At 41.9% G+C, this 25,234-nt stretch overlaps 1 protein-coding gene across 1 annotated transcript; it reads left to right on the forward strand.

The window, feature by feature from the left end:
* Positions 1 to 933: 933 nt before the first annotated feature.
* Positions 934 to 24,665, forward strand: LEMD1 (LEM domain containing 1; the record flags this gene model as incomplete). Its single annotated transcript, XM_082654177.1, is given in 6 exon segments — positions 934 to 977; positions 2,368 to 2,487; positions 3,055 to 3,177; positions 6,556 to 6,629; positions 13,603 to 13,683; positions 24,405 to 24,665. Coding segments are annotated over 6 exon segments (663 nt in total). The 5' UTR covers positions 934 to 973.
* Positions 24,666 to 25,234: the final 569 nt, after the last annotated feature.

Here is a 25,234-nt window from a genome sequence, read left to right on the forward strand (position 1 = left end):
GTGAATCCACATAACAGCCCTGCGAGATAGGTACAGTTTTCATCCCCATTACAGACGAAGTAAAGGAGACACAGTGAGGTTAGTAACTTACCCCACCCAATGTCACCCAGCCGGTAAGAGACAGAGCTGGGATTTGACTCTAGCCAGGCTGGCTCCACTGTCCCCTTAACCCCTTCCCGTGATTTCCTCCTATCTCTGATATTTAATGAAAGCATTGTGTTTTCACAAAGTTATATTGTCTTGCATAATTGTTTTTAAAGTCTTAGCAGTCTTTTTTGAAATACCCAAGCTAATTGTCTGAGGGATTTTCCTTAAACAAAATAAAGCAACAATAACAGAAACTAGCCTCTGCAATATGGACAATAATATCTGTGCTGGAGGTCTTACAGGAGTGTGCAGAGGATGAAATGAGAAGATATGAGAGTGCTTTGAAAAGACCAAAGCCATCAAAATTCTGTGACATATTATTATTTATCTATAGTCTATACTGATTCTTATTCCTACATGAGCAGTTCCTTAACAAGTCAATACGGGTTTCTGCCACTTTCTTTTGTCCCCTAGAGTAATACGGCCAAATTACCCAACTACTACTGTAAGTCTTTTGATAATGGCCTAGTCACTTGAGTCTGTTTGATTTCTCCTTTATCTTCCCAGTTTCTTGGCACCATTTGGTCTGGTAGCAGCTCCTTCTTACTCCCTGTGCATAATGATAACTTCTCTGTGTCTCTTGACATTTTACCATGGCAGTCTGCCTGTGAAGTCGACCAGTGCCTCCTTCTGTTTGAACTCAGGTTAAATGAATCATCTGATTTTCACATCAGTCTGTTGCCATGGGGCTTCTGATGTCACACTGTCAGTATTATGATTACCATAATACCTAACAGGCAAAAAGGGATTGGTTGCTAGTGGAAACCCTTGGGTGAAACTCACACAGTTTTAGTAACCAACCCAACTGCATAGACTTTAGACAACCATGGGTAAGTGGATTAATCATTAATTATTCAGTTGGATGCCATGTGAATATTTTTCTTCCATATGTGTGTTCCCTTTAAGCAATCGTCTAGTGTCACTTGAAACTGATGAGGGCTCTTTTGGAGGTTATTTTTGGGAAGGTGGTGAAACAACAGACAGCTGTTCTTGGGAACAAGTGTCATAGGATCTGCCTAAGCTAGCTTCCAGTTAAAAAAAAGTCTGAGGTGCATTGTCCTTTCCTTCATAACATTAGGTTGTTTACTAGTGGTCTGAAAGTGTCAGTTCAACTTCCCAAACACCTAGGAAAGAAGGTAACTTACATTTACTAAGAACCTACTGTGTGCCAGGATGTGACTCTGGTCAAAGTATAGCTTTAAGGTGGAGAACTGGTAAGCTAGGTGTTCTTGAACAACCCTGTTACACACGACAATTCGCAGCTTTTTCCAGCTTGTATACAATGTTCTTCCTAATCAGACATTGACTGACCACCAATAAAGGCAAAGTCAGCACTTAAAATTGGTCCAGATCCTCCTATGCTGAGTAGTTGTCTTGCAGTCATTTTCACTGCAATATTAAAAGACTGGAAACGTAATAGAAACGAGGTACAATAAATAAACTCCTGAATTAAAAGGTTTGTTAAAAGGTTGGACAAATGCGTCTGTCTTTTTAGGATCTTGTTAAGTAGGTGGAGGGGTCACTTTTAGGGGATAAAGGGATCAACGGAATAAAACTGATTGAACTTGAGGCTGTGCAGATTTGGAAAGCCATATCAAGACTTGCCTAAATCTATATAAATCAATTTGTGTGCCAGAGAATGAAGAGCTGACTTTTTTCAAATGCCAATTCAGCAATTACAAAGTCTGCTGGTGGTTAATTAAAAACTACCATCTCATTATGTTCAGAGTTAAATTACAAGTGTGAAAAGACTACTGTTTGCAATAACTGAATGCTCTGTACTCTCTGTGCTCTCATCAAAAGGAGGGCAGGGATAAATAACTTTTATTTAACTCACTGAAAAATCTCTCTCAGCTCTTTCATGTTTAATTAACTTCTTCCCAGAGCTTGGGTCTTAACTTAGAGTTCCTAAGCAGTAATGGAAATATTTGTTCATTTTGTGCAGAAGATTTTTCTTCCATTAGTTGAGTAGAAAAGTTAGAAATAATTGAACCCCAAAGACGCTGGGGAAAGTGACACCCATCCAGAGATTTTCATTGAGGCCACTAAATCCAGAAGAGATTTATGACAGAAAATGGCAGAAAATGGTGATTTTTGCTTTACTGCTTGTGTGCCTCCACGATTGGGGAGCTGGGGTCGTAAACACTTCTGTGGACCGGTCAAGTTTTAGTTCTCATTTGTAAGTCTGTCTTAAGGAACTTAATGTTTTGCTATTTCAAGGATTCCACTGTCAGAAAAGAGACCAAACTTTTATCACCATGGTGGATGTGAAGTGTCTGAGTGACGATGAATTACAGAACGAACTTGACAAGTTTGGATTTTCACCTGGCCCAATACTATGTATGTATGCAGCAAGTATTAGAGACTACTCAATGATTACCTATAAGCTACCTCCAAAGATCGAGAATTATTTACAGTGGAAGGAACCTATGCAATAAAAACCATTAAAATAGAAATAGGAAAAAAATTTAAAACCCAGCTCTTACTCACAGATTAGTAAATTTGGTGCCAAAGAGGAAGGATTGTTTTTTTACAGTAGTGAAACACCAGTTACTCTTGATTATATCACCCTGGGCTCTTTATGCATTTCTAGTATGTGCACTGTGTTAACTGTTTATGTACTTACTGTCCATATTTCCCGCACATAGGATGTACAACTTCGTCTGTCTTGTTCCCCAATGTACCCAATGCCCGACTCCGTGGCCAATCCACAGAGGCCCCACCTTAAGTGATGGTGGAAGGAAAGGAGTGAGTTGAGTAGTTGTGGGGTCTACCTTATCGTAAAAGCCATAATTAGCCAATAATGTAAGATACAAGAATAAGGACCTGAACTGTGAAATATTTTGAATCCAGTGAGATCACATACACAAACAGAGAAACTTAACTGCTCTCCACGTTCCTTCTCAGCTTCCACCAGAAAAGTGAAGGAAAAGAAGTTAGTGCAATTGTTGGTCTCAACTCCCTGTGCATCACCCGAGATGAATGGACCCAGAGAACTGGACAGGGCTCAGGACTATGATGACAGTGAAGGTACCATCAGAAGCTGTACTGTAGATAGCAGCTGTGCGCTTACTCATACCTTGTCCAGCATGATTTATGCAGCTTTAAATGGTAGGCAGGGTGACCTGTGAAACATCCCTACGGGCTCTTTGCACACAGAGCCTGGAAAATAGGCCCTTGGGCTGCAAAAGGAATCTGTTAACTCCATGTCTACATTCATGCCAGTGCCTCAGTGGGGTAGACTGTCAGGGGAAGGACTGGTCATTCTGCACGTTCTCTTACTAAACAGAGCCAACTCTGTGTTTGATTTCTAAAACCGGAAGTTCCTACAGGTGATTTCCAGGCCTCTTTTGAGGTCTCAACCTCTGCTTTGCCTCAATCAATAAATTTGACAATGATTTTCTTCAGATTAAACGATTGCACATCCATTAAGAAATATGAACTAGGGACTTCCCTGGTGGCGCAGTGGTTAAGAATCCGCCTGCCAATGCAGGGGACACGGGTTTGAGCCCTGGTCCGGGAAGATCCCACATGCCACGGAGCAACTAAGCCTGTGCGCCACAACTAATGAGCCTGCGCTCTAAAGCCCGCGAGCCGCAACTACTGAGCCCACGTACCACAACTACTGAAGCCTGCGCGCCTAAAGCCCATGCTCCGCAACGAGAGAAGCCACCACACTGAGTAGCCCGCGCACCGCAACGAAGAGCAGCCCCGCTCGCCGCAACTAGAGAAAGCTCGTACACAGCAACAAAGACCCAACACAGCCAAAAATAAAATATAAATAAATTTTTTTAAAAATTAAAAAAAAAAAGAAATATGAACTAGGTTGCACCTCCCCAAACTCCTCCTGTGCCTACTGCCTTCCTGATTTAATCTGGGCTGACCACAGCTGGTCTCTTCCAGGTCCCAGGGAGGGCGGGAGTGGTGAACTCTGGGATCCGTGGGCTTCCCTTTAAGTGGCCCCTGCCCCAGGTGCACCGTTCTCCTGCAGGGGTGTCCAGTTTGGGCTCTTAGGGGTGGGCTTGAAGATTCCCACAATGCATTCCGAGGCTCTTTCATCCAATAAATATTTATTAGGAGTCCTATGTGAGCCGCAGTAAAATAACAGAAACTATCACTTATTGAAGGCCATCAGTGCATTTCTGGCCTAACAGGCATTATCTCATTTAACCTTCACAATACTTAGGTGAAGTTCAGACAGGCCAGGTGACTGGCCCAACATCATATAGCTAGGAAGTAGCCCCCAAAGATAAGCTTCCATTAGAATGTGCCATGAAGAGTGAGGTCCGTCTATCTTCATTACCATCACGTGTCCAGGTCCTAGAACAGTACTAGGCACACAGCAGGAATTCGCATATATTGAATATACTGTGACAGAACTGAGATTTGAACCCGGGTCTGGCTGTCATAATTGTGCTCTTTCAACCACATACTCTACACTTTTCTCACAATTTCTATTATGAGGATGAACAGATGACATTTTTGTCCATGTCTGGACAAAAAATGGCAGTTTCATATAGTTCAAATTAAGAGCTCAACAAACAATGTAAGTGCCTGGGGCCCTCTGAAAAGTCCCCTGTAACGCCTGGTATTGGTGGTGGCGCAGGCACTGGGAGCTTTCCCCGAGAGTCTGGCATGGCCTCATTTGGAAATGGCAGCAAAGTTTGGGGACAGACCCCACTGGCCCCTGAGCAGAACAGCTGGCATGGGGGTACCTCAAGGCAAGTGACGACCCCAGACCCTTTCTGGATGTGAGATGCCTGCAAAGTCTTGACCCAGACCTGGGGCTGCCTCTGTTCCCTGCCAAAGATACAAGCTGAGGGGACTAGACCAGCCCTCTGATGAAAAGCAGTGTCAGACTAGAAGATTCCAGAGAGGAAGGCTTGTACACTCACTGCTCACGACTGCCCAGGACTGCAGGTCAGACCTGCACAAGCAAGCTGTTGTGGTCTCAAGCCATCCCGGTTCCCAGCATGTAGCCCTCCGAAGAGGTGCATTTATGCGAGGGCTAGGAGAAAGCTGGTCCTTCGGTTTGCTTTAGACTGTCTACCTGATGCTAGCCAACTGCAGGCAGTCAGGTCAGAGGGGGAAGCTCTGGTTCAGTCCTACTCTTGTAATGCTATTCTGCAATGTCAATGTCAATACAAACAGAAAACCTGCTTCTCAAGGTCAGGTCTGAATTGGATGTTTGAATCTGCCCGTTGAGGACCCTCAATAAGACCCTAGTGCCATTAGAATGGAGGGGTTGTCATGGAACTCATGGGATCTTGTGGAATTCAGCCTTGGGCATTTCACAGAGACATCCTGGGCTGGGGTGGGGTTGTGGTGGAGGGGCAGGGCAGTTCCAGGCCTGAGGCTGAGCATTAGGTCATCCAAACAATGGGTGGATTCGATTTTTCTCATTTTCACTCATTGTTTTGTCACTAGGTGGACATAGCGTTAATGATCTCACCTCTTTTCAAACTTCCCAAATATCTGTGACATGGAGAACTCATTTAAAATCCCCTGCATTAGGGCTTCTCTGGTGGCGCAGTGGTTGGGAATCCGCCTGCCAATGCAGGAGACATGGGTTCGAGCCCTGGTCCGGGAGGATCCCACATGCTGCGGAGCAGCTAGGCCCGTGCGCCGCAACTGCTGAGCCTGCGCTCCAGAGCCCACCTGCCACAATTACTGAGCACACGTACCACAATAACTGAAGCCCATGCTTCAGGAGAAGCCACCGCAATGAGAGGCCTGTGCACCGCAAGGAACAGTGGCCCCTGCTCACCACAACTGGAGAAAGCCTGTGCGCAGCAAAGAGGACCCAATGCAGCAAAAAATAAAAATAAATAAATTAATAAAATCCCCTGCATTAAAACCTCTGCTGAATGTCCAACAGCACACAACTGCTCCAAGTTTATCAAAATGCTTCTTCACAGACTGAAGCCGAGGGTTGATCAACAACCTTTTCTGCTCCTGGCGGTTCCCCTGCTTTTAAAGCCTTTTTGCACAGGTTTGGCCTGCCCTCCCCTGCATGCTTCTTGGGATACAGAAGAAATCCTCCTTCCCTATCTTGACAATCAGGGATGCATGAGGCTTAAGCTGCTTTGAAGGGGCAATGACTAGACTAAAAACGCGCCCAGATGAGCAGCCAGCTCAGGCTCTGCAATGTATTTCTCGCAGAGGTGTACAAATGTGACAGCCTCCCTGGTAGAAGCCCTCCCTGTGCTCCCAAGGGAAGGCCTGTGTGTTCCACAAAGGCCACTGCAGAAATGTTCTTTTCCCTCAGAAAGGCAAAGTGAATTTTCTTCCCCTCACAAAAATCTTTGCCCTACAGTTGAGAGAATTCACTCCTACCATTGGTGTGTATTCCCTTTGCTAGCTCATATGTTCTCATGGCCTATTTTCCTTTTGTTTCCCATGATCCAGAGCTTAATGCCACTATCATTTCGAAAGGAAATATCATATTCTCATCAGAAAAAAACAAGGGACCCAAAAAAGTGTGTACAATTCTAATGCATGAATACTTTTACACATATATTAAATATAGAAAATAGCACTTTTCATGTGTATTAAGAAGGGAAATAGAGAGTCACTACATTCTGTTACAATGGTAAAATCCTGGTTTAAAACAGCTCATTTTAATGAAGGTTTCTGTTTTCTGAAACTATTTCCACGTTCTAGCATAGGACCCAGAGTCACAGTGTCCCCCTGCGCCATCTCCTCACCCTGAGATAGCCACCCTCTCTCCCCTCCAGCTGTTGTCCCCTCTCTCTCCTTTTGCCGCCCGTGGTCTCGTATAGACCCACAGTGAGCATGGAATAACTGTGAGTTCCTGTTCCCGTCTCTCTCTCTCTCTCTCTCTCTCTCTCTCTCTCTCTCTCTCTCTCTCTCTCTCTCTCTCTCTCTCGGACACTGCGGTCATTGAAGCACAAGACCAGGTGTGTGAGAGTAACAGGTTTGGGTAAGCCCAGCTGGCTTAGAGACCCTGCCCTTCCACTTGCTAGTTGTGCGACCTTAACAGATCTAAGCCTCCCCTAGTGCAGCGCTTAACAGCAGCGTCCGCTTACAGGGTGGCTGGGAAGGGAAAGGCCAGTAACGCTCTTAGCCCTGGACCTGGCACATCATTAGCTCACATAATGAACTCCAGGTCGTCAACTCTGGGGAGCCTTTCTCAGTCTTCTGACCACTGTCCCTCCTTATTTAGAGACACCTGCTTTCTTCGGTTTGGGCAGCTCTGTGCTCTCTTGGTTCTTGGTTCTACCCTCTACTCAGCTGTGCTGAGTCTTTGTCTTTTGGCCCCTAAAGAAGCTTGTGCCTGAGGTCTGTCTTCAGCCCTCTTCCCTTCCGCTCTGCATCGTTTCCCTTGCTGTCTCCTCACTTCCCGCCTCTATGTCGTGACTCCACATAGAACCTCCACACAGGACACCCCTCCTAGGCTTAGGCCTGCATATCCAGCTGCTTTCTGTCCTGGAGAACTCCTTCCTTCTCCTTCTCTTCCCCTCCTGCTTTCCCTCCTTCCCGCATTCACCCAACAAATGTTTGTCATCATGAACATTTCAAAGATTAGATATATGTATATATGTATTTATACTTCCCCCTGTGGTTACATTCCAGCACCTCACATTCAGGGTATCCAGGATCAAGCTCATTTTCACTCATCCCAACCTGCATTTGTGGCCTCTGTTTATCCTGATGGCTTTATTGCCTTCCCACTGTCCAGGCTCAAAGCCTCCCCTCAGCTCCTTAGGTATAAACAATTGCCAAGTCCCATGGATTAGAATTATGAGTTTTTAAAAAATTATCCCCCCTTCTCTTCCCACTGCCGCTATCTTAGCTTGCATTCAGCTACTTAAAAACAATTTTTTTTTTTAACAATTGCAAAATCCTCCTAACTGGCCTCTCTTCCTCCAACTTTTCCCAATTCAGGTCCAAATCTATCAGCAGAGATTGAATCACATTATTAATTTGCCTGGAGACTTTACAACAAGAGGCAAACTTATTATGCACCATGAGGAGACACCAACGTCTCCTGTAACTTTATCTCCCTCATCGTCGGATCCAAACCATAATTACTTGTTTCTGCATCTCTCACACTTTCTTCCCACGTGCCTTTGCCTCAACTGTTCTTTATGCCTGGAATTCCTTTCATTTTCCCACCCCCTCCCCATTTTTCTTCCTGTTAAAATATTGTGATCATTTAAGGAACGTCTCAAAGGCCAATCCTGTGCATCCCTTTACAGTTGCCTTTTATTCCCTTCATTGGCTGTCACGGGCTCTTGCACATAGTAGGATCCCAAAGCTCACCTCATCAAACACTCTAGTGACAAACAGGTTAAGTTTACAAATGTGATCTAGTATTTAAACTACCTGCTGAGCTTAAATACCAAATGAAAAGGAGCCCCCAAGTAAACACTCCTGCAGTACGCTCTAGCTTTAACTTCCCGTTTAAACACAATTCAAATTAGATGAAGGAATTCAGATATCTTATAAATTTTCTAAAAGGTTTTTAAAAATCTTCTAAATGGCTCATTAAAGGAATCCTTTCCATTCATTAAACCTCGTTTCCACAGAAAACCCTTTTGTATAGTTCCTGCAAAGACATTTACAGGAGAAACAGCAGCCTGAGTATTTAAAAACGCATCAGGTGGGACCAGTGCCCTTCAGTCTTTGCTTTACATAAACCCGAAATAAAACCACATCAATATTTTGAATTGGCAATAGAATTTAATAGAAAGTTTGTGATGGCATAAAATGTTTTGATCTGAAGGATTTACATAAGCCATTTTGATTCTCAGAAGGGCCCCAAGACATCTGTTCAACTTTAAATCTGAAAGTAAATGTAAATAAGCACTTAAATTTCCATGTAAAAGGTGGTAGAACATGTGTTTATTGAGACACTTGTCGAACACCATAGACTTTAATTACTTAAAAGCAGTGGTCTGTACCTAACAGTCCTCTAAGTACCTGCAAAGGTAGTATTTGCATTTCTTTGAAACACCAATGAACACACATTTTCCTCTCATTTCAGTAGGTTTCTAGTGGAATACAAACCACTTTGAGATTTGGATTATGTCGATGTGTGGACACTTTTTCATAGTCTGTGTGCTTTATCAAATCACATATATGGCCCATTTGATTTGGTGATTAAGACCACCGGAAAGCCAGGTCATTATTTTTTTTAATTGTTTTTCTTTTTCATCAGATAGACTCTAAACACAGCTTATGTTTCCACTTATGGAGGAGGGAGTTAAGCCAATGTGTATAACTCAGGCTCTAAGTCCCCTTCCCCTAAAGAGGAAAAAAAATAGGGTTTGGGGGCAGTAGGGACCATATAATTTATCATCCCAAACAGGATACTTTTGAGAATGAAAGGGGAGACTAACCAAAAGGGACTCTGGAATAACAGAAGTAAAGCAGCACTGTCCTGGCGAAACAGGGCATATTGTCACCCCGGGTTTGGGAGTGGTTCCAAAGGGTGAAGTGTTTGGACGTGCATGCTGGTTGCGGAGGACTGATGCAGGCAATATCCAGAGGGCAGCTTACCCGGGCAGGTGTGTGCTCCTGGCCCCATCTGGGTGTTTCCTTATTCTCTCCCAGACAGAGCATGCTGTTTCCTGCCAGAACCTCTGTTCATTCTGTTCTCCCATCCTGGAATGCCTTCTTCTCATCTTGCCACCTGTCCTATACTACATTCCACTAGGAGTTTCTCAAAATGGATTCTGTGGGTCTGGTTCTAGGAGTCTGCCTTTTCAATCAACCCCTACTTCCACCCTCTGCCCAGGAGCTTCTGCTCTAGGCTGTAAACTTTTGAGGGTAAAAACCTATGTCTGAATCCTCTATGTTTAATTCAACATATGGGGGGAGAGGGAGTTACTCAGTCCCTGTTGGCCAAACTGAAAGGAAATTTTACCCTACACTGATGTTGAAGAGCTCGCTTTCTGACTTCCTAGTCTGTGGCATCTCCTGGACATACCTTGATGTATTCTCTTGAGAGACAATGCTTAGGTCATCACAAATTGATGACCATCCAGGGAATGGTTGTAGCAGAGCTTCCACTCCTGGATCTCAGCCTGTGAGTTAACAACTGTTTATTGTGTACAGGGCATTGTGCTAGACCTTCTTGAGGAAGAAAATAGGAGCAAAAGGGGCCGTAGTTTCTGTCCTGAAGAAATTTAAATAGAGCTCTGGAAACAAAGAATATGTGTACCAAAAATATGGACTCTAGAGTCTGACTGCCTGGGTTCAAATCCCAGTTCTGCCACTAACTTTGACAAGACACTTGGCCTCTCTGTGTCTTAGTTTCGTCATCTATAAATACGGATAATAATAGTCTCAACTGCATAGAGTGTTGTGAGGATTCAGTAGAAATATGTAAAATAGAGTAGTGATGACATATAATAAGAGTTGTATAAGTGCAATAAGTATTATTCTATCATTAATATTATTATTATATAAAAAGCATGATCTTTAATTAGCTGCAATACAAAGCAATATAATTAGTGAAAAATAATATAATGGAAACTGAATCTTTAGTACTGAACTCCCAAGTGCCATAGAATGTGATTTACAGGTGCCTACAAATATGTTTATATAGTTAAATATACAGATGTAACTAAAGATTGTTCTCTGTGGGCGCCGTGTGTTGAATGAGTCAGACCAAGCATTTAAAAAAAGTCATATATGCCCTCCCAGTATATAGGATTCCTTCTTCTCAATCTTAGGTTTAAATCCATCCTGTGCCCCTTTAAACACTTTTTTGAACAATTTATTTTGAGATAAGTTCAAACTTAGGGAAAGTTGCCAGAATAGTACATAGAATTCCCATATCCCAGATAATCTAATTGTTACCTTTTACCACACTTTTTTTTTTATTGGACTACAGTTGATTCACAATGTTGTGTTAGTTTCAGGTGTACAGCACAGTGATTCAGTTATACATATATATATATATATATATATATATATTCTTTTTCAGCTTCTTTTCCCTTATAGGTTATTACAAAATATTGAGTATAGTTCCCTGTGCTATACAGTAGGTCCCTAGTGTGTGTGTGTTTGTGTGTGTGTGCACGCATGCAGGTACCCTACCATTATGTCTTTCTGAACCACTGAGAGCAAACTGTAGACATGAAGCCCCTCAGCCTTCCAGCATGTATTCTGCTACCCCCAAAGGATACTTTCCCACATAACCACTGTATAACACTCCAAATAATGAAATTTACATTGATTCAATGCTAACATCCGATATTCAGACCCCATTCAGATTTCATCAACTGTTCCAATAATATCTTTTGCTTTCTGGTCCAAGGCCAATCCAGGAACATGTGTTGCCTTTAATTGTCAGGTCTTTTCAGCCTCCTTCAGTCTGGAACAACTGTGCCTCAGTCTTTCCCTGTCAAATGCCCTTGACTGTTTTAAAGAGCATAGGCCCTTCATTCTGCAGGTGATTTTTCTGATTTTTCTTTTGACTATTCATAGAGGCCATGCATCCAGGCAGGAATTCCTCAGAAATGATGCTGTGCTCTTCTCATTCTGTTTCACTGCTGGTAATGCCAGCCTTAATCACCTGGAAAAGTTGGTGTCTCTCAGATTCCTCCATAAAGTCATCATTTTCCCCTTTGGAACGGAACAGTATTTTGTGGGGAGATATTCTGAAATGACACCTCATCAAACCTTATCCATTAGCCCAGTACCCATAAGTGACTGCCTAATTCAACTTCCATCATCATGATGGCCCATTGGAAGTTTCTATTTCTATTATTTCTTCTAAGTTTATTAGTTGGTATTCTATTGTGAGGAAGACTTTCCCTTCACCCTCATTTATTTATTTATTTGTTGGTTGATTGGTTGGTTGGTTTGTTCATATGTCTGTTCATTCATTCATTCATTCATACTAGTATGAGTTCATTGACTCTTCATTTCAGTGGTTGTATCTGTTGATATGATTATTTATCCTAATGCTCAATTTGTCCCAGATTTGGCTAGTGGGAGCCCTGGCAGTCCAGTGGTGAAGACTCCACGCTTCCACTGAAGGGGGAGTGGGTTCAATCCCTGGTCAGGGAACTAAGATGCCACATGCCATGTGGCAAAAAAAAGAAAAAAAAAAAGATGGATACTGTGTCCTTTTGACGTGTCCTCATCATTCCTTGAGCATTTCCTTAATTTCTGGCCCAACAAGATGTTTCAGACCCATCTTGGGCTTTTTCTGCCGCAGGAACGCTGGTTCCTTTTACTGCAGGATATCAATTCAGAAACCAAGATCTAGGCCTTCAGTGAGCTCCTGGTTGCTGGAGAGTTGTTGCTTCTAGGCCCTCTCAGTGGACAGAGCTAGAAAATAAATGTTTGTGTATATGTACACATACACATATGCATCTATCACTATTTTTATATCTCTCTCTCTATGTATTTTTAAACCATGAGTCCATATTGACCTCCAGTTACAATCCAGCATTGCAGTGTTCTTTCTAACCTTTCTCCTTTCTGTGTTTGTAAGTCACTTCTCTGACAGTGAGAAACCTGCCTTCCATTAGCCTCAATATGTTTACATTTTTGCTCAATTTTCTAATTTTCTCAGTGTAACCAATCTCACAATCATAGTAGCCTGCTTCTCCTCTGCATGGTCCCCATCATCACTTCCTTGACCCCTGGACATGCCAGCACCTCTATGTGGCCCTCCCCTTACTGTCCTCCTTGGACAAAGGGCACACTAAAGCCTCCATGCGGTCCCCTCCCCTACTGCTCTTGTTCTTCAACCACCAGGCGCCCCAAAGTCCCCTCCATATCCATAGCTCCCTACCCCATTTCATTGTCCTGCAGGCATGCTGACACTCTGAGTCCATGTCCCCTCTGCCACACTTCCAGTGCAGGACACACTGACATTCCAGGGAAGGAAAAGGAAGAGAAAGAAAGCTTCATGTCTCTTTTTCGTTTCCAGTTCTGAGGTCTGTTTCATTGTCTTCGTGCCAGGACTTTAATAGGATTTTTACTCTCTGTGTCTCAGTTGCTATTGTTGCTGATAATATACCTTGTAGGCCTGTAATTATCATGTGCAGGGCCTACCTCAAGTGCTGCAATCAGAAGGCCCAATGTACCAAGGGAATATACTACCATTAAGACTACCATTAAATGTGTGGTTTGAGTTGCATGTCAAGATTTTAGGAGACCTGATCAGGTTAAACATCTCTACAATAGTTTCTTAATTAATTGAAAAGCATCTTTATTCCCAACAGTAGTTATATATTACAGTTGGATCAAAGTGAAGAGTAAATTACATATTCTATAACTACTTAATAAGCCCTTTGTTCTTACCTATGACATGTGCTAATGGGAGCTAAATGCCATCCTTACAAGGAATGTAATTTAACATTCTTCTTGTAAAAATACTGACCTCCTGGTAGATATGCTTAAATATGCCTAATGATCAATATACCTTTATCTTGTTGATTACATGCTGATTCTTTCTGTGTAGTAGAACCCAGCTTTGAAATACAAGAGCAGCAGGAAGAGATAGTGAAACCAAATTCTGATTACAATGATTCTAAGATGATAATAAAGGTAAACTTATTTATTTTCATAAAACTGAATTATGAGCAGTGGTGGTCTTTTTCTGTAGGAAAAATATTAATTTGTTTAGGAAACACAGCTTTCCCTTCCCTTTCATCTAATATAACCATTACTGACTTTAGCTAATTTATAATTTGCATTATGAGTATAGACACATGTATCCGTTTTAGGGAGAGGAATTTCCTGTTGTACCTCTCACATGAGGACCCCTGAGTTATTTTAATCTCTTGGGACTTGTTAGGGCTTTGTGAGCACCAAGCACTATTCGTCGCAATTCATGGGTCCAGGCATGATTTACTATAGATAATCATTGATTATGGAATTTACTATCTGAAAGCCTTCTTGGAGGAGGCTATATGGTTCATCTTATAGATGAGGAAACAAGCAGAGAGGGCATATGACTTGCCCAAAGCACAGAGAGTTAGAAGAAAAATTGGAATCGAATTCCAGTCTCCCAGTTTCCATTCTATTGCCCTTTCCAGTATATCAAGCTGCCAGAGGGGCGGAAAAACAACCAGGCACCTGAGTAGTGAAACAGCTCCCCCCAGTGTCCCTTTTTTTTATATCGCAGAAGGACTCCAGAACATCTGTTCACCCATGGAAGCAAAGACTTTCTTTCTGATGATTGCTTTGCAAAGAAAGTCCTTGCGAGGCACTCGTTGGTGACTCTTCCATTCACACATTAAACCATGCTACAGAAATAATGAGAGTTAAAATGGGCTGACACATATGCATATGGGTACCTGGAATTCTCCCAAGTGGACAAAAAAAAATCTCAAACCTGAAAAACTTTTTTTGACATTTTATTATAACATATCTTACGCATCCAAAAATTTATAAAGAATCACAGAATGGGTAGAGTCCCACTCCAGAGATTTAAAAAAAATCATTGCTAATTCAGTTGAAGATCCCAATGTATCCCTCCCTGGTCATATTCCCTTCCTTCCTTTCCCCCAAGGTAACCACTGATCTCAATTTTCTAGTTTTCATTCTTTTCCTTTTCTTTACAGTATCCACAGACATTAGTTTCTCATGATTTGGGACTTTATTTAAATTATAATGTAATGTAAGTATTCTTCTGTAACTTTCCTTTATCATTCAGTATTATGTTGTGAGCTTCATCCCATATTTGTAGCTCTAGTTCATTCATTTTTATTGCTATATACTTATTATGAAAATATATCTATCCATTCTTTATTTATTGGACATCTGGATCATTTCCAAGTGTTTCTAATACAAGCAATGCTGCTACAAACATTGTGACAAATGATCCATTGTGTAAATGTACAAGAAATCTTCTTCTGATTGAATGAATGATCTAGGAGTGGAACTGCTCCACTAGTAGTAGAATCAAAGGATATATCTCTCTTCAACTTAACATAGCATGCTAAATTGCTCTGAAAAGAAGCTGCAGCATTTTATGTTCCTACCAGCAATACATTAAGAGCTCCATTGTTCTAAATCTTCTTCAAAATTTAGTATTGCCAGATTTCATTTTTGTCAATGTAGTGGTTGGAGGATGGTAGTTCATTATGATTATAATTTGTATTTTTCTTATTATTAATAAGTTGAGCATCTTTTCACATGTTTGTTGGTCATTTGTGTTTTCTCATCTGTGAAATGCCTGTTCATTTCTCTTACCCATTTTTCTATTGTTTACCCTTTTCTTGTTAATTTATAAGAGCTCTATATATTTTGGATACTAATTCTTTGTTAGTCATTAAGTATAGAACATATCTTCTAGTAGCTTGGGATTTTTTTTTTTTTTTGAGAAAAAGATTTTTTTGCAGTAGTCTTAGGTTCATAGCAAAATGGAGAGGAAGGTACAGAGATTTCCCATATAACCCCTGCCCCCCACACATGCAGAGTCTCTCCCATTACTAACAACCCTCACCAGTGGGCTTATCTTTTCACTCTTTTCTTGGTGACTTTTTTTTTTTTTTTGCATTGAGAGCCCAGAATCCTAACCACTAGGCAACCAGGGAACTCCCCCTTGGTGTCTTTTTTTTTTTTTAATGTAATTTAAAAAAATGATTTCAAACTTACAGAAAGATTCCAACAAAATGTTCCTGTGTGGCCTTAACCTAGGTTTACCAAGTCTTAACTTTTTACCACATTTTTTTTGTAATTTTATCTATTATTTTTTTCTCAAACTAAATTGTAGACATCATGACCTTTTACTCCCTCCCCAAAACTTTATTATGTATTTCCTTAGACTAAAGACATAAGGACCTTCACAGTACAATGACAGGAATCAGAAAAAAATTTAATTGAGATTAAATTCACATAACATAAAATTTACTATTTTAAAACGAACACTTTAGCGGCATTTAGGACATTCATAATGTTGTGAAACTACTACCTCTATCTAGTTTCAAAACATTTTCATCACCCCAAAATAAAACTCAGTACCCATTAAGCAGTTATTCCCCAATTCCCTTCTGGCAACTATTAATCTACTTTCTATTTCAGTCAATTTACTTTTGGATTTTTCATTTGAATGGAATCATTCAGTATGTGATGTTTTATGACTGACTTCTTTCACTTAGCTTAAGGTTTTCAAGGTTCATCCATGTTGCAGCATGTATCTGTATCTTTTTATGACTAACAGTTCATTGTATGGATATACCACAATTTGCTATTCATTCATTCATTGATGGACATGTGGATTCTTTCCACCTCTTGGATATTGGGAATAGTGCTACCTTGAACATTCACATACAAATATTTGAGTACGTGTTTTCAGTTCTTTTGGATATATACTTAGGAGTGGAATTGCTAGCTCTTATGGTAATTCTATGTTTAACTTTTTTAGTAATGGCTAGTTGTTTTCCACAGTGGCTACAGCATTTTACATTCCTACTACCTATATATGAGGATTCTAATTTCTCATATCCTTGCCAACACTTCTTATTCCACTCCAACTTTTTTTTAAAAGTCAGCCTGGTGGGTGTAAAGTAGTATCTCATTGTGGTTTTGCTTTGCATTTCCTTAATGATTAATGATATTGAACATCTTTTCATGTGCTTATTCCCCTTTTGTGTATCTTCTTTGCAGAAACGTTTATTCAAGCCATATGCCTATATTTTAACAAGTTAACTTGTCTTTTTGTTGTTGACTTGTAAGAGTTCTTTATATATTCTGAATACTAGACTGTTATCAGCTATATGATTTAGTAATATTTTTTTTCCCATTCTGTATGTTGCCTTTCTTGATGATGTCCTTTGAGATCACAAAAGTTTTCAGAAGTTTGTCTATGACAAGTCTTGGCATAGATTTCTTTAGGTTTATCCTGTTTGGAATTCATTCAGCTTCTTGAATCTGTAGATTACTGCTTTTTGCCAAATTTGGAACGTTGTCAGCCATTATTTCTCCAAATATCTTTTTTTGTTGTTGTTGTTTGTTTGGGTTTTTTTTTTTTGCGGTACACGGGCCTCTCACTGTTGTGGCCTCTCCCGTTGCGGATCCCAGGCTCCGGACACGCAGGCTCAGCGGCCATGGCTCACGGGCGCAGCCGCTCCGCGGCATGTGGGATCTTCCCGGACCAGGGCACGAACCCGTGTCCCCTGCATCGGCAGGCGGACTCTCAACCACTGCGCCACCAGGGAAGCCCTCCAAATACCTTTTTCAGCCTGACCATCTTCGTCTGCTTTAGGAACTCTGATTACATACATTAGATCTTCTAATCCCTTAAGACTCTGAGACTCTGTTTTTGTTTTGTTTTTAGTCTATTTTCTCTCTCTTGTTTGGTTTGGATGATTTATATACGTCTATCTCCAAGGACATTGATTCTTTCCTCTGTTTTCTACATTCTACTGTCAAACCCATCTAAATAAATTTTTTGTTTTGGTTGTTGAATTTTTTTCAATTCTAACATTTACATTTGGTTTTTCTGTATATATTGTACTATCTGCAGAGAATTAATATTTTTCGTTTGTTTCAAACATGTCTCATATTGTTCCTTGAAACATTTTATGGTGGTTGCTCTAAAATCCTGGTCAGATGATTTTAATATTTTTGTCATCGTGGTGTTGGCATCTGTTATTGTTTTTTCTCACTTGAGTTATGAGACTCCAGATCTTACTTAAATCTTTTGCTTTAGCTGACCTCCTCATACTCCACACTGGTGGGGAAGAGGGGTGCCAACTCTTTGCTCTCACGTGGGGGTAGAAGTCCAGTTCCCCCACTGGGCCTCCACTGATGCCCTGGTGTGTGTATGTGTGCCTTATCATTGCTGGGCTGCTGCAGGGGCTCCCACGTGGCCTCCACTGACACCACCCAGCTGGGGAGGGGGCTTCTGACACATGGAAGTGGAAATCCAAGCTTCCCATGTGCCTTTATGTTGGGGGTGGAGTGTGCCATTTGGCTGAAGTAGAGCAGTTACTGTCAAAAAGTTTTGTCTTGCTAGGCTGCTCCTTTTCCCTTTCTTTGTCCTTTGGCTTTTTGGGGGGCTTTTTTGTCTGAACCCATTGATGTTTCCAGGTTACGGCTTCTCCAGCACCCAGTCCAGGATTTGTGAGGTAAAAAGAAAGCTCAGAGCACTCACCACATGTCATCCCTCGGGTCCCAAGGTCCCTAGCCCATCTGCTTCTCTCCATCTTTCAGAGTCTTTTTATGTTTGCTTTGTATATAACATCCAGGTTTTTGGCTGTACTTAGCAAAAGAAACTGGGAGAAGCACATCTAAGCCATCTTGTTCCCAAAACCATTTTTGAGCAGTCTGTCCTTTCTCTTCTTATCTGCAGTGTTAACTCTTGTCATATATCAAATTTCTATACATACATGGGTGTTTTAATACGTACCTAGGATTTGTTTAAATCAAGTATGGTAAGGTGATAGACATGGAGACAACTGCCTTTGAAAGAAGAGTTTATTACCTACAGCTCCCAAGAGGAACCCGCACATCATGCCATGCAGGGCCACATGGGGAAGTATCAGGGTCAGGCAGGAGGTAGGAGTGAAAGAAAGCATGGGCTCACGCCTTTAGTGTGATGTTTGCAGGAAGGAGTGGGTCAAGCAAGACAAACATTTTAGGATTAGCTAGTTTGAATAATTTTAGTGGGCTCTGGGCTATAAGTGTGGTCCCTAGTTGTCCAATATCTGGCCAACTAGGCGAAATAATGGCTTGGTGTGTGAGAGTTAGGTAGGAAGGTGTTTGGGGTATGCGTTTTGGATTGTTTGGTTTGCATATGAAAGGCTTGCTTTACTATCTCTAGGAATTAGCTAGCCTTTTTTTTTTTTTTGCAGTACACGGGCCTCTCACTGTTGTGGCCTCTCCCGTTGGGGAGCACAGGCTCCGGACGCGCAGGCTCAGCAGTCATGGCTCATGGGCCCAACCGCTCCGCGGCACGTGGGATTCTCCCGGACCGGGGCACGAACCCGCGTCCCCTGCATCGGCAGGCGGACTCTCAACCACTGCGCCACCAGGGAGGCCCTAGCTAGCCCTTTGAGAGGCAGTCTCTCAAGGATTAGCAAGGCCCCAAGATGTCAAAGCATAAAATACAGAAAATAAAAACTATGATTAATACAATGGGGTCTCTGATTAATTCATCTAGCCTGTGCTGAGAGCAGAATGTCTTAATTCCCATAGCACCCCTTCCCCCACCTTGTCGTTGTTTTTAAATGGTGTCTTTATTTTACTTGTCCCTTTGTTCTTCCACATAAATTTTAGAATGTTTATCAAGTTCCATAAAAAATTCAGGTTGGAGGGCTTCCCTGGTGGCGCAGTGGTTGAGAGTCCACCTGCCGATGCAGGGGACGCGGGTTCGTGCCCCGGTCCGGGAGGATCCCACGTGCCGCGGAGCGGTTGGGCCCATGAGCCATAGCCGCTGGGCCTGCGCGTCCGGAGCCTGTGCTCCGCAATGGGAGAGGCCACAACAGTGAGAGGCCCGCGTACAGCAAAAAAACAAAAACAAAAACAAAAAAACAGCTATGTTTGCAGAATCTAGCTCTGAGCATGGGGAGAAAGGAGCAGAAGTATTCCATTTCCCCATGGGTGCCATTTACTCTCACTAAGCCACTGCTTTAATGAACGCCAATATTTTTTAGTGCCATTGTAAATGGTGTTTATAGTGAAAATCATATTACAACAACATTAAAGGAATTGTTTAAAGATGAAAAATAAGACAGCTACAAATATGCCACCTGACGCAAAAACTGATTTAATTTTTTCTGATTTAATTTTTTTCTCTCTAGGTTTTGTTTATGTGCATATGCAGTATGTATTTACACAGTTGCCATCACTGTGTACATACAATTTTATACTGTTTACTGTGTTTAACATTAATCGATAACCTTTTCCCTGTTAAATAGTCATTATAATAATTATTTTTTATATAAATTTATTTGTTTATTCATTTATTTAATTTTTGGCTGCATTGGGTCTTCGCTGCTGCACGCGGGCTTTCTCTAGTTGCAGTGAGCAGGGGCTACTCTTTGTTGCGGGGCGCAGGCTTCTCATTGTGGTGGCTTCTCTTGTTGCAGAGAACAGGCTCTAGGCTCATGGGCTTCAGTAGTTGTGGCACACGGGCTTCAGTAGTTGTGGCTCGCGGGCTCTAGAGCCCAGGCTCAGTAGTTGTGGCTCACGGGCTTATTTGCTCCGCGGCATGTGGGATCTTCCCAGACCAGGGTTCGAACCCGTGTCCCCTGCATTGGCAGGCGGATTCTTAACCACTGCGCCACCAGGGAAGCCCTTATAATTATTATTATTATTATTGGCTGCAGAGTCATGTTGATAGGCCATAATTACTCTTTTTTTGAAAATCAAAATGTCTACCTTTTACATACTGTAGGAGAGCTCTAGGAATGTTAGTAAGGCAAATAAATTATAGAAGAAGAGGAAATCAAAGACCTATACCTCCTTATGGCAGGAGGAAAGAGAGGGAGGGAGTATCTGATTGCCTAAGAGCTGTGAAATCCTATAATTTGATTTTGCAACAGATTTCTACCCTAATGCCTTACTTAACATATCTATTTTTAAATTTAAGAGAATTAAAAAGAAGTTGCATGTGACAGGTACGTGGAGGTTCATTTTACTACTGTCTACTTTTGTATATGTTTGACACTTTCTGTAATTAACAAGGTTTAAAGAAAAGAATGTGCTTATAAAGGATTTTTCCGACACCCTTGGAAATCATTTGAGGTGTCTCTTGGTGAGCAGATCCCCACAGCCCACGCACGTGGGAATTTTCAAAGTCTCTCTACCTCAAGAGTCTTTGCTTCCTTCTTCCAGGAAATTGATATAGTGTATGTGCAGAGATGTCCATGCTGGGAACAGTGCTCCCTCAGATGTGGCACTCTTGTGCCTGGCACAGCTCCCACCATCTGCAGAGACCCTGCCCAGGTATCACTAAACCACTGTTGAGAACATCTTTAAGAGGGTGGGGCAGGGAGTAGAGGGGAAGGGGTGGAGGCAGTAGCTGACTCATCATTGCTGGCCTAGGCTGGGAAGGGGTGACCGGTAGTAAATGGTTGTAGAGCAGGCCATGCCCTCTCTACCCCACCTTGGGCTGAGACCATCACACCTGCTGATACAACACATCCTGGAGGTGATTGTCCAGACTCATTAGAGTTACATGCTCTTTTGGGGTGTCCTGACGACACACTTGCTAAGACCAGGGCTCTCCTTTCTCCTGGTAACTCTGTGACTCACGTGAATGCCCAGGTGCCCCCTGTCCTGTCCTACCCTCCATCACACCCTAGTCAGTCTTTCTCAATATTGCTGTCAGAACATCTCCTTTTGGGACTTCCCTGGTGGTCCAGTGGTTAAGAATCTGCCTTACAACGCAGGAGATGTGGGTTCAATCCCTAGTCAGGGAACTAAGATCCCACATGCTGATGGGCAACTAAGCCCGTGTGCTGCAACTACTGAGCCCAGGCCCTCTGGAGCCCACACACCATAACTAGAGAGAACCCCTCACACTGCAACGAAAGATCCCACGTGCTGCAACTAAGACCCAATGCAGCCAAAAATAAATAAATAAAAATATATTTTTAAATTACATTAAAAAAAAAAAAAGAATGTCTCCTTTTGATTTTCCTTCTGGTTCTTGTTCTATGCTGGTGTCGGTCAGTCCTTTCCTTGTCTGAGACAAGTCCCATCCTGCTCCTGTATATCTGAGAGTTCTTGGTGGCTGTCTCCTTTGCCCTCAGCCTCTGGCAGTATCATGAGGCCTCTGGCAGCACGGCAGGTGTCAGAGGCTCCTGTTGTGTTTAGGGGTCCTGAGCCCCTGGGAGGGGGGCAAATATCTACACCCAGTGGTAGATATTACGGGTTGATTAAAGAGAAATGGAAAATCAAACCATCATGTTGTACACTTTAAATTTATACAGTGACGTGTGTCAATTACTTCAATCAAACAGGGGGGAAAAGAGAAATAGAAAACAGCTCTGTGAGATCCAACAGATGGTCTGATTGGGGAGAAGGAAGTCAGTGCAGAATACTTAACAAAATCCCCATGCTCAATGGTCAGCTGTTTAGGACAGGGATGGTGTGGTGGTCCCTTCAGAAATCCTCACTGCCAGCGTGGGGACTGGTACTCAGCAGCACGGTACAAATGTTTGTTGAATGAATAAATAAAACTTCAGGTCAATAAAGTCAGGTACAGAACATGTATATGAGTGCCAAAGAAATATAGACCAGATGAGTGATCTGAGTGGATAGAGTAATAAAGAAGACTTCTTGTAGGAGGGAAATTATTTTTAGAAACTGAAGGGTGGAGAGGAGTCTAGTGTAGAGTCCCATTGATAATACTGTATGACCTTAGACAAGTTACTTAACCTTTCTGTGCCTCAAACATCATCTTCAAAATGGAGCAATGAGAGTGCCTACCAGTTGGGGGCAGGGTGGTCTAGGAACCTCAGTGAATTCATGGGAAATGGGACCTGGAACTTGATAAACAGCGGTCAGCAACATCATCTGATACCACATCTTTACATTCTTAGGGGTCACCCTGGACACTGCAGACATTTGAGGATGATAAAGTCTGAATCTTAAATATGAATGGACCGTCAAGGAAAACCAGACATATGAGGAGAAACAGCAACATGAAATTAATAACAATTATCATTATTACAATCATTATGACTAATGTTTATTGAATGCTTACTATGTGCCAGGAGATGTTTTCATCACTTTGCATATATTAAATCATTTAATCTTTGCAACTGTATTTCACAGGGAGGAAACAAAGACCTAAAGAGCTATACCTTTTCACTTTACTGAAAAAAATACCATCATGAAAGAAATTTGGGGGAAAAGGAAAAAAGAAAAAAGCCACGACTGTCTCTCCTTCTACCCCTCGTACAGAACATTTTCACTTTCCTAAATTATTTTCTAGTCCTCGTTCATCGCCAACTTGTTTTTTGTTTTTTTTTGGCCAACTTGTTTTTTTAAAATAACTTTATTCTTTATATAAGAATGGCGCAGGCTCATAAAATAAGTTCCAAGCAATAAAAAAGTACAAATAAGAGAGCAAAAGAAAGGGTTATTTAAGAACAGAATGCTGCTGGCATCATGTGACCTTCGTCACTGGCATGTCTATTGTGTGTGAATCACTGAGGTAAAATATTACTCTGCGGAACTTGGATGTTTTTACTAATTACTGAATAAAAGAAGGCAAAGTGAAAGTCTGTGCTATGAAGTACTAAACAACCTGATATACCAAAAACTTATCAGTTCTCAGAGTATATGACTTTTTCTAGAAAAAAAAAGATTCTTTGTACAAGACATTGGAAACAATAAATTCTTCTTTATATATATATATATATATATATATATATATATATATATATTTGATTCATTAGAGACCCAAGGCTCCCACCAGTAAACCAAAATCCCTAGGAGGCTTCTGCCTGGATTCTAAGCGTTCTGAGGGAAGAAGGTAATGCTTTTCTTAACATATGAGGAGATATTATTGTCTTATGTAACTCTGGGAAAAAAATTCATTATTCAGATTTCTGTGAAGGGTTTGAGTCTGTAAAGAACGTGTTGACAAAGAAGAAAGATTGGTGATATCTCACAATTTCGAAGCCGAAGGGGCCTTACATACTGTCCAGTTCACCACCCATGTTTAGAGATAAGCAAACAGGCCAGAGAGGCTGAGGAGGATGCCATAAATCACGGTGAGCTGAGACCATCCCAAGTTTCTTGATTTGTAGTCATTTAGAGACATTTATTCCTATTTGTGGTAAAGGGAAAAGAGAAGAAAAAACAAACGAGCAAGTAGTTGAAATAAGTGCTCAAGACAGGATATTTTATGGGTCAGAGAGTAAAGCCTTCTGGAAAGTTCCCTTACTTCTGAATAAACTTGGGCCGATTTCCAGGATTTGACTAGCAGAACAGAAAGTACCCCCTTGCCCTTTTAAATGCAAAATAAACAGATTTCAAAAATAGTTCCCATCTCCACCCTGAAAAGCAGTGCTTATACCTGTGGAGAGAGAAGGAAGAGGGCCAGTGAACTGATGCCCCCCATCAGCTTGTACCCATCCCTACTGGGGACCAGGGTATCTGTAAGTCCCTAAGCTGGCCTTGCAGCAGCATTGAAAGACGTTACACAGTAGGTGATAAATAAATGCTCTGTGGGATTTTAGAGATCTCACATCCTGGTGATACCCTGTTAACATTACTCATTGAAATTAGCACAGGTTTTAAATGAGTGGCACTCTTCCCTAAAGCCCCACTGTGGTTACTCCCTTGGGCCCAAAGGTCCGCAGATTTTAAGGGGTGCTCAAGTAGCAGTTGTACACAATCCTAAGAGCCACTACTGTTTTCACAGGTGTGCTGCGAGAGCATCAAATGTCAGATTCAAAGCATGGAATAACATCAGAGAGAACGCCTGCTGCATAGTGAACAGGAGCGCTGGGAGCAGGAACATAGAAACGTTTCCAGCAGGCTTGAAACTTGCTGTGTTTGGCATCTTCATCACTGTGATATTTGTCTACATAACTGTGGAAGGGAAGCCACTCTTTGGTTAAGTGCTTTAGAAGCAGAGTGATGAGCGCATGCCTGAGAACTGCTCCAAGCCCTCTTGCTTCAGGAAAGAAGAGAGGCTACTCTTAACGGGGTGGGCCCAGCCCCATAGCCAGGTAGTCTTCCCTTGCACTGTGTTGCTCTCAAGGATCTGTAGCCAGGCTCAGACAGATAGAAGCAATGAGGGAGAGAACAAGGCACTTGTGTCAAAGGGCTTGATAGTAGGAAATTCCCCGAGTCAGGTTGGCTACCATTAAAGGTACTTTCATGTTTGTGCAGACCTCTAGAAAGGACACTGTGCCTGGAGTTTTTCCCTTTAACCATGGCAATAAGCCGTGGATCACATTTTATTCACTCATCAAATTGTATAGTCAATTATGGGAAAGGCCACAACAGGTAATTAACAAAAAAGGAATTGTCTGGTTTGGCAAACACAAAGAACTAGCCAACATCACCAGTAATGAAAGGAAAACCACTTAGAACCAGATCAAATATTTGCCGTTGAAACTCAGCAAGGTTTGAAAAAATTGAGGCCTGGTGAGGGAGTGTAATGATCATGGCCCCTGGGAGCAGG

The sequence above is a fragment of the Grampus griseus genome (genome assembly GCF_964374135.1).
Source record: "Grampus griseus genome assembly, chromosome: 1".
NCBI classification, from domain to species: Eukaryota; Metazoa; Chordata; class Mammalia; order Artiodactyla; family Delphinidae; genus Grampus; species Grampus griseus.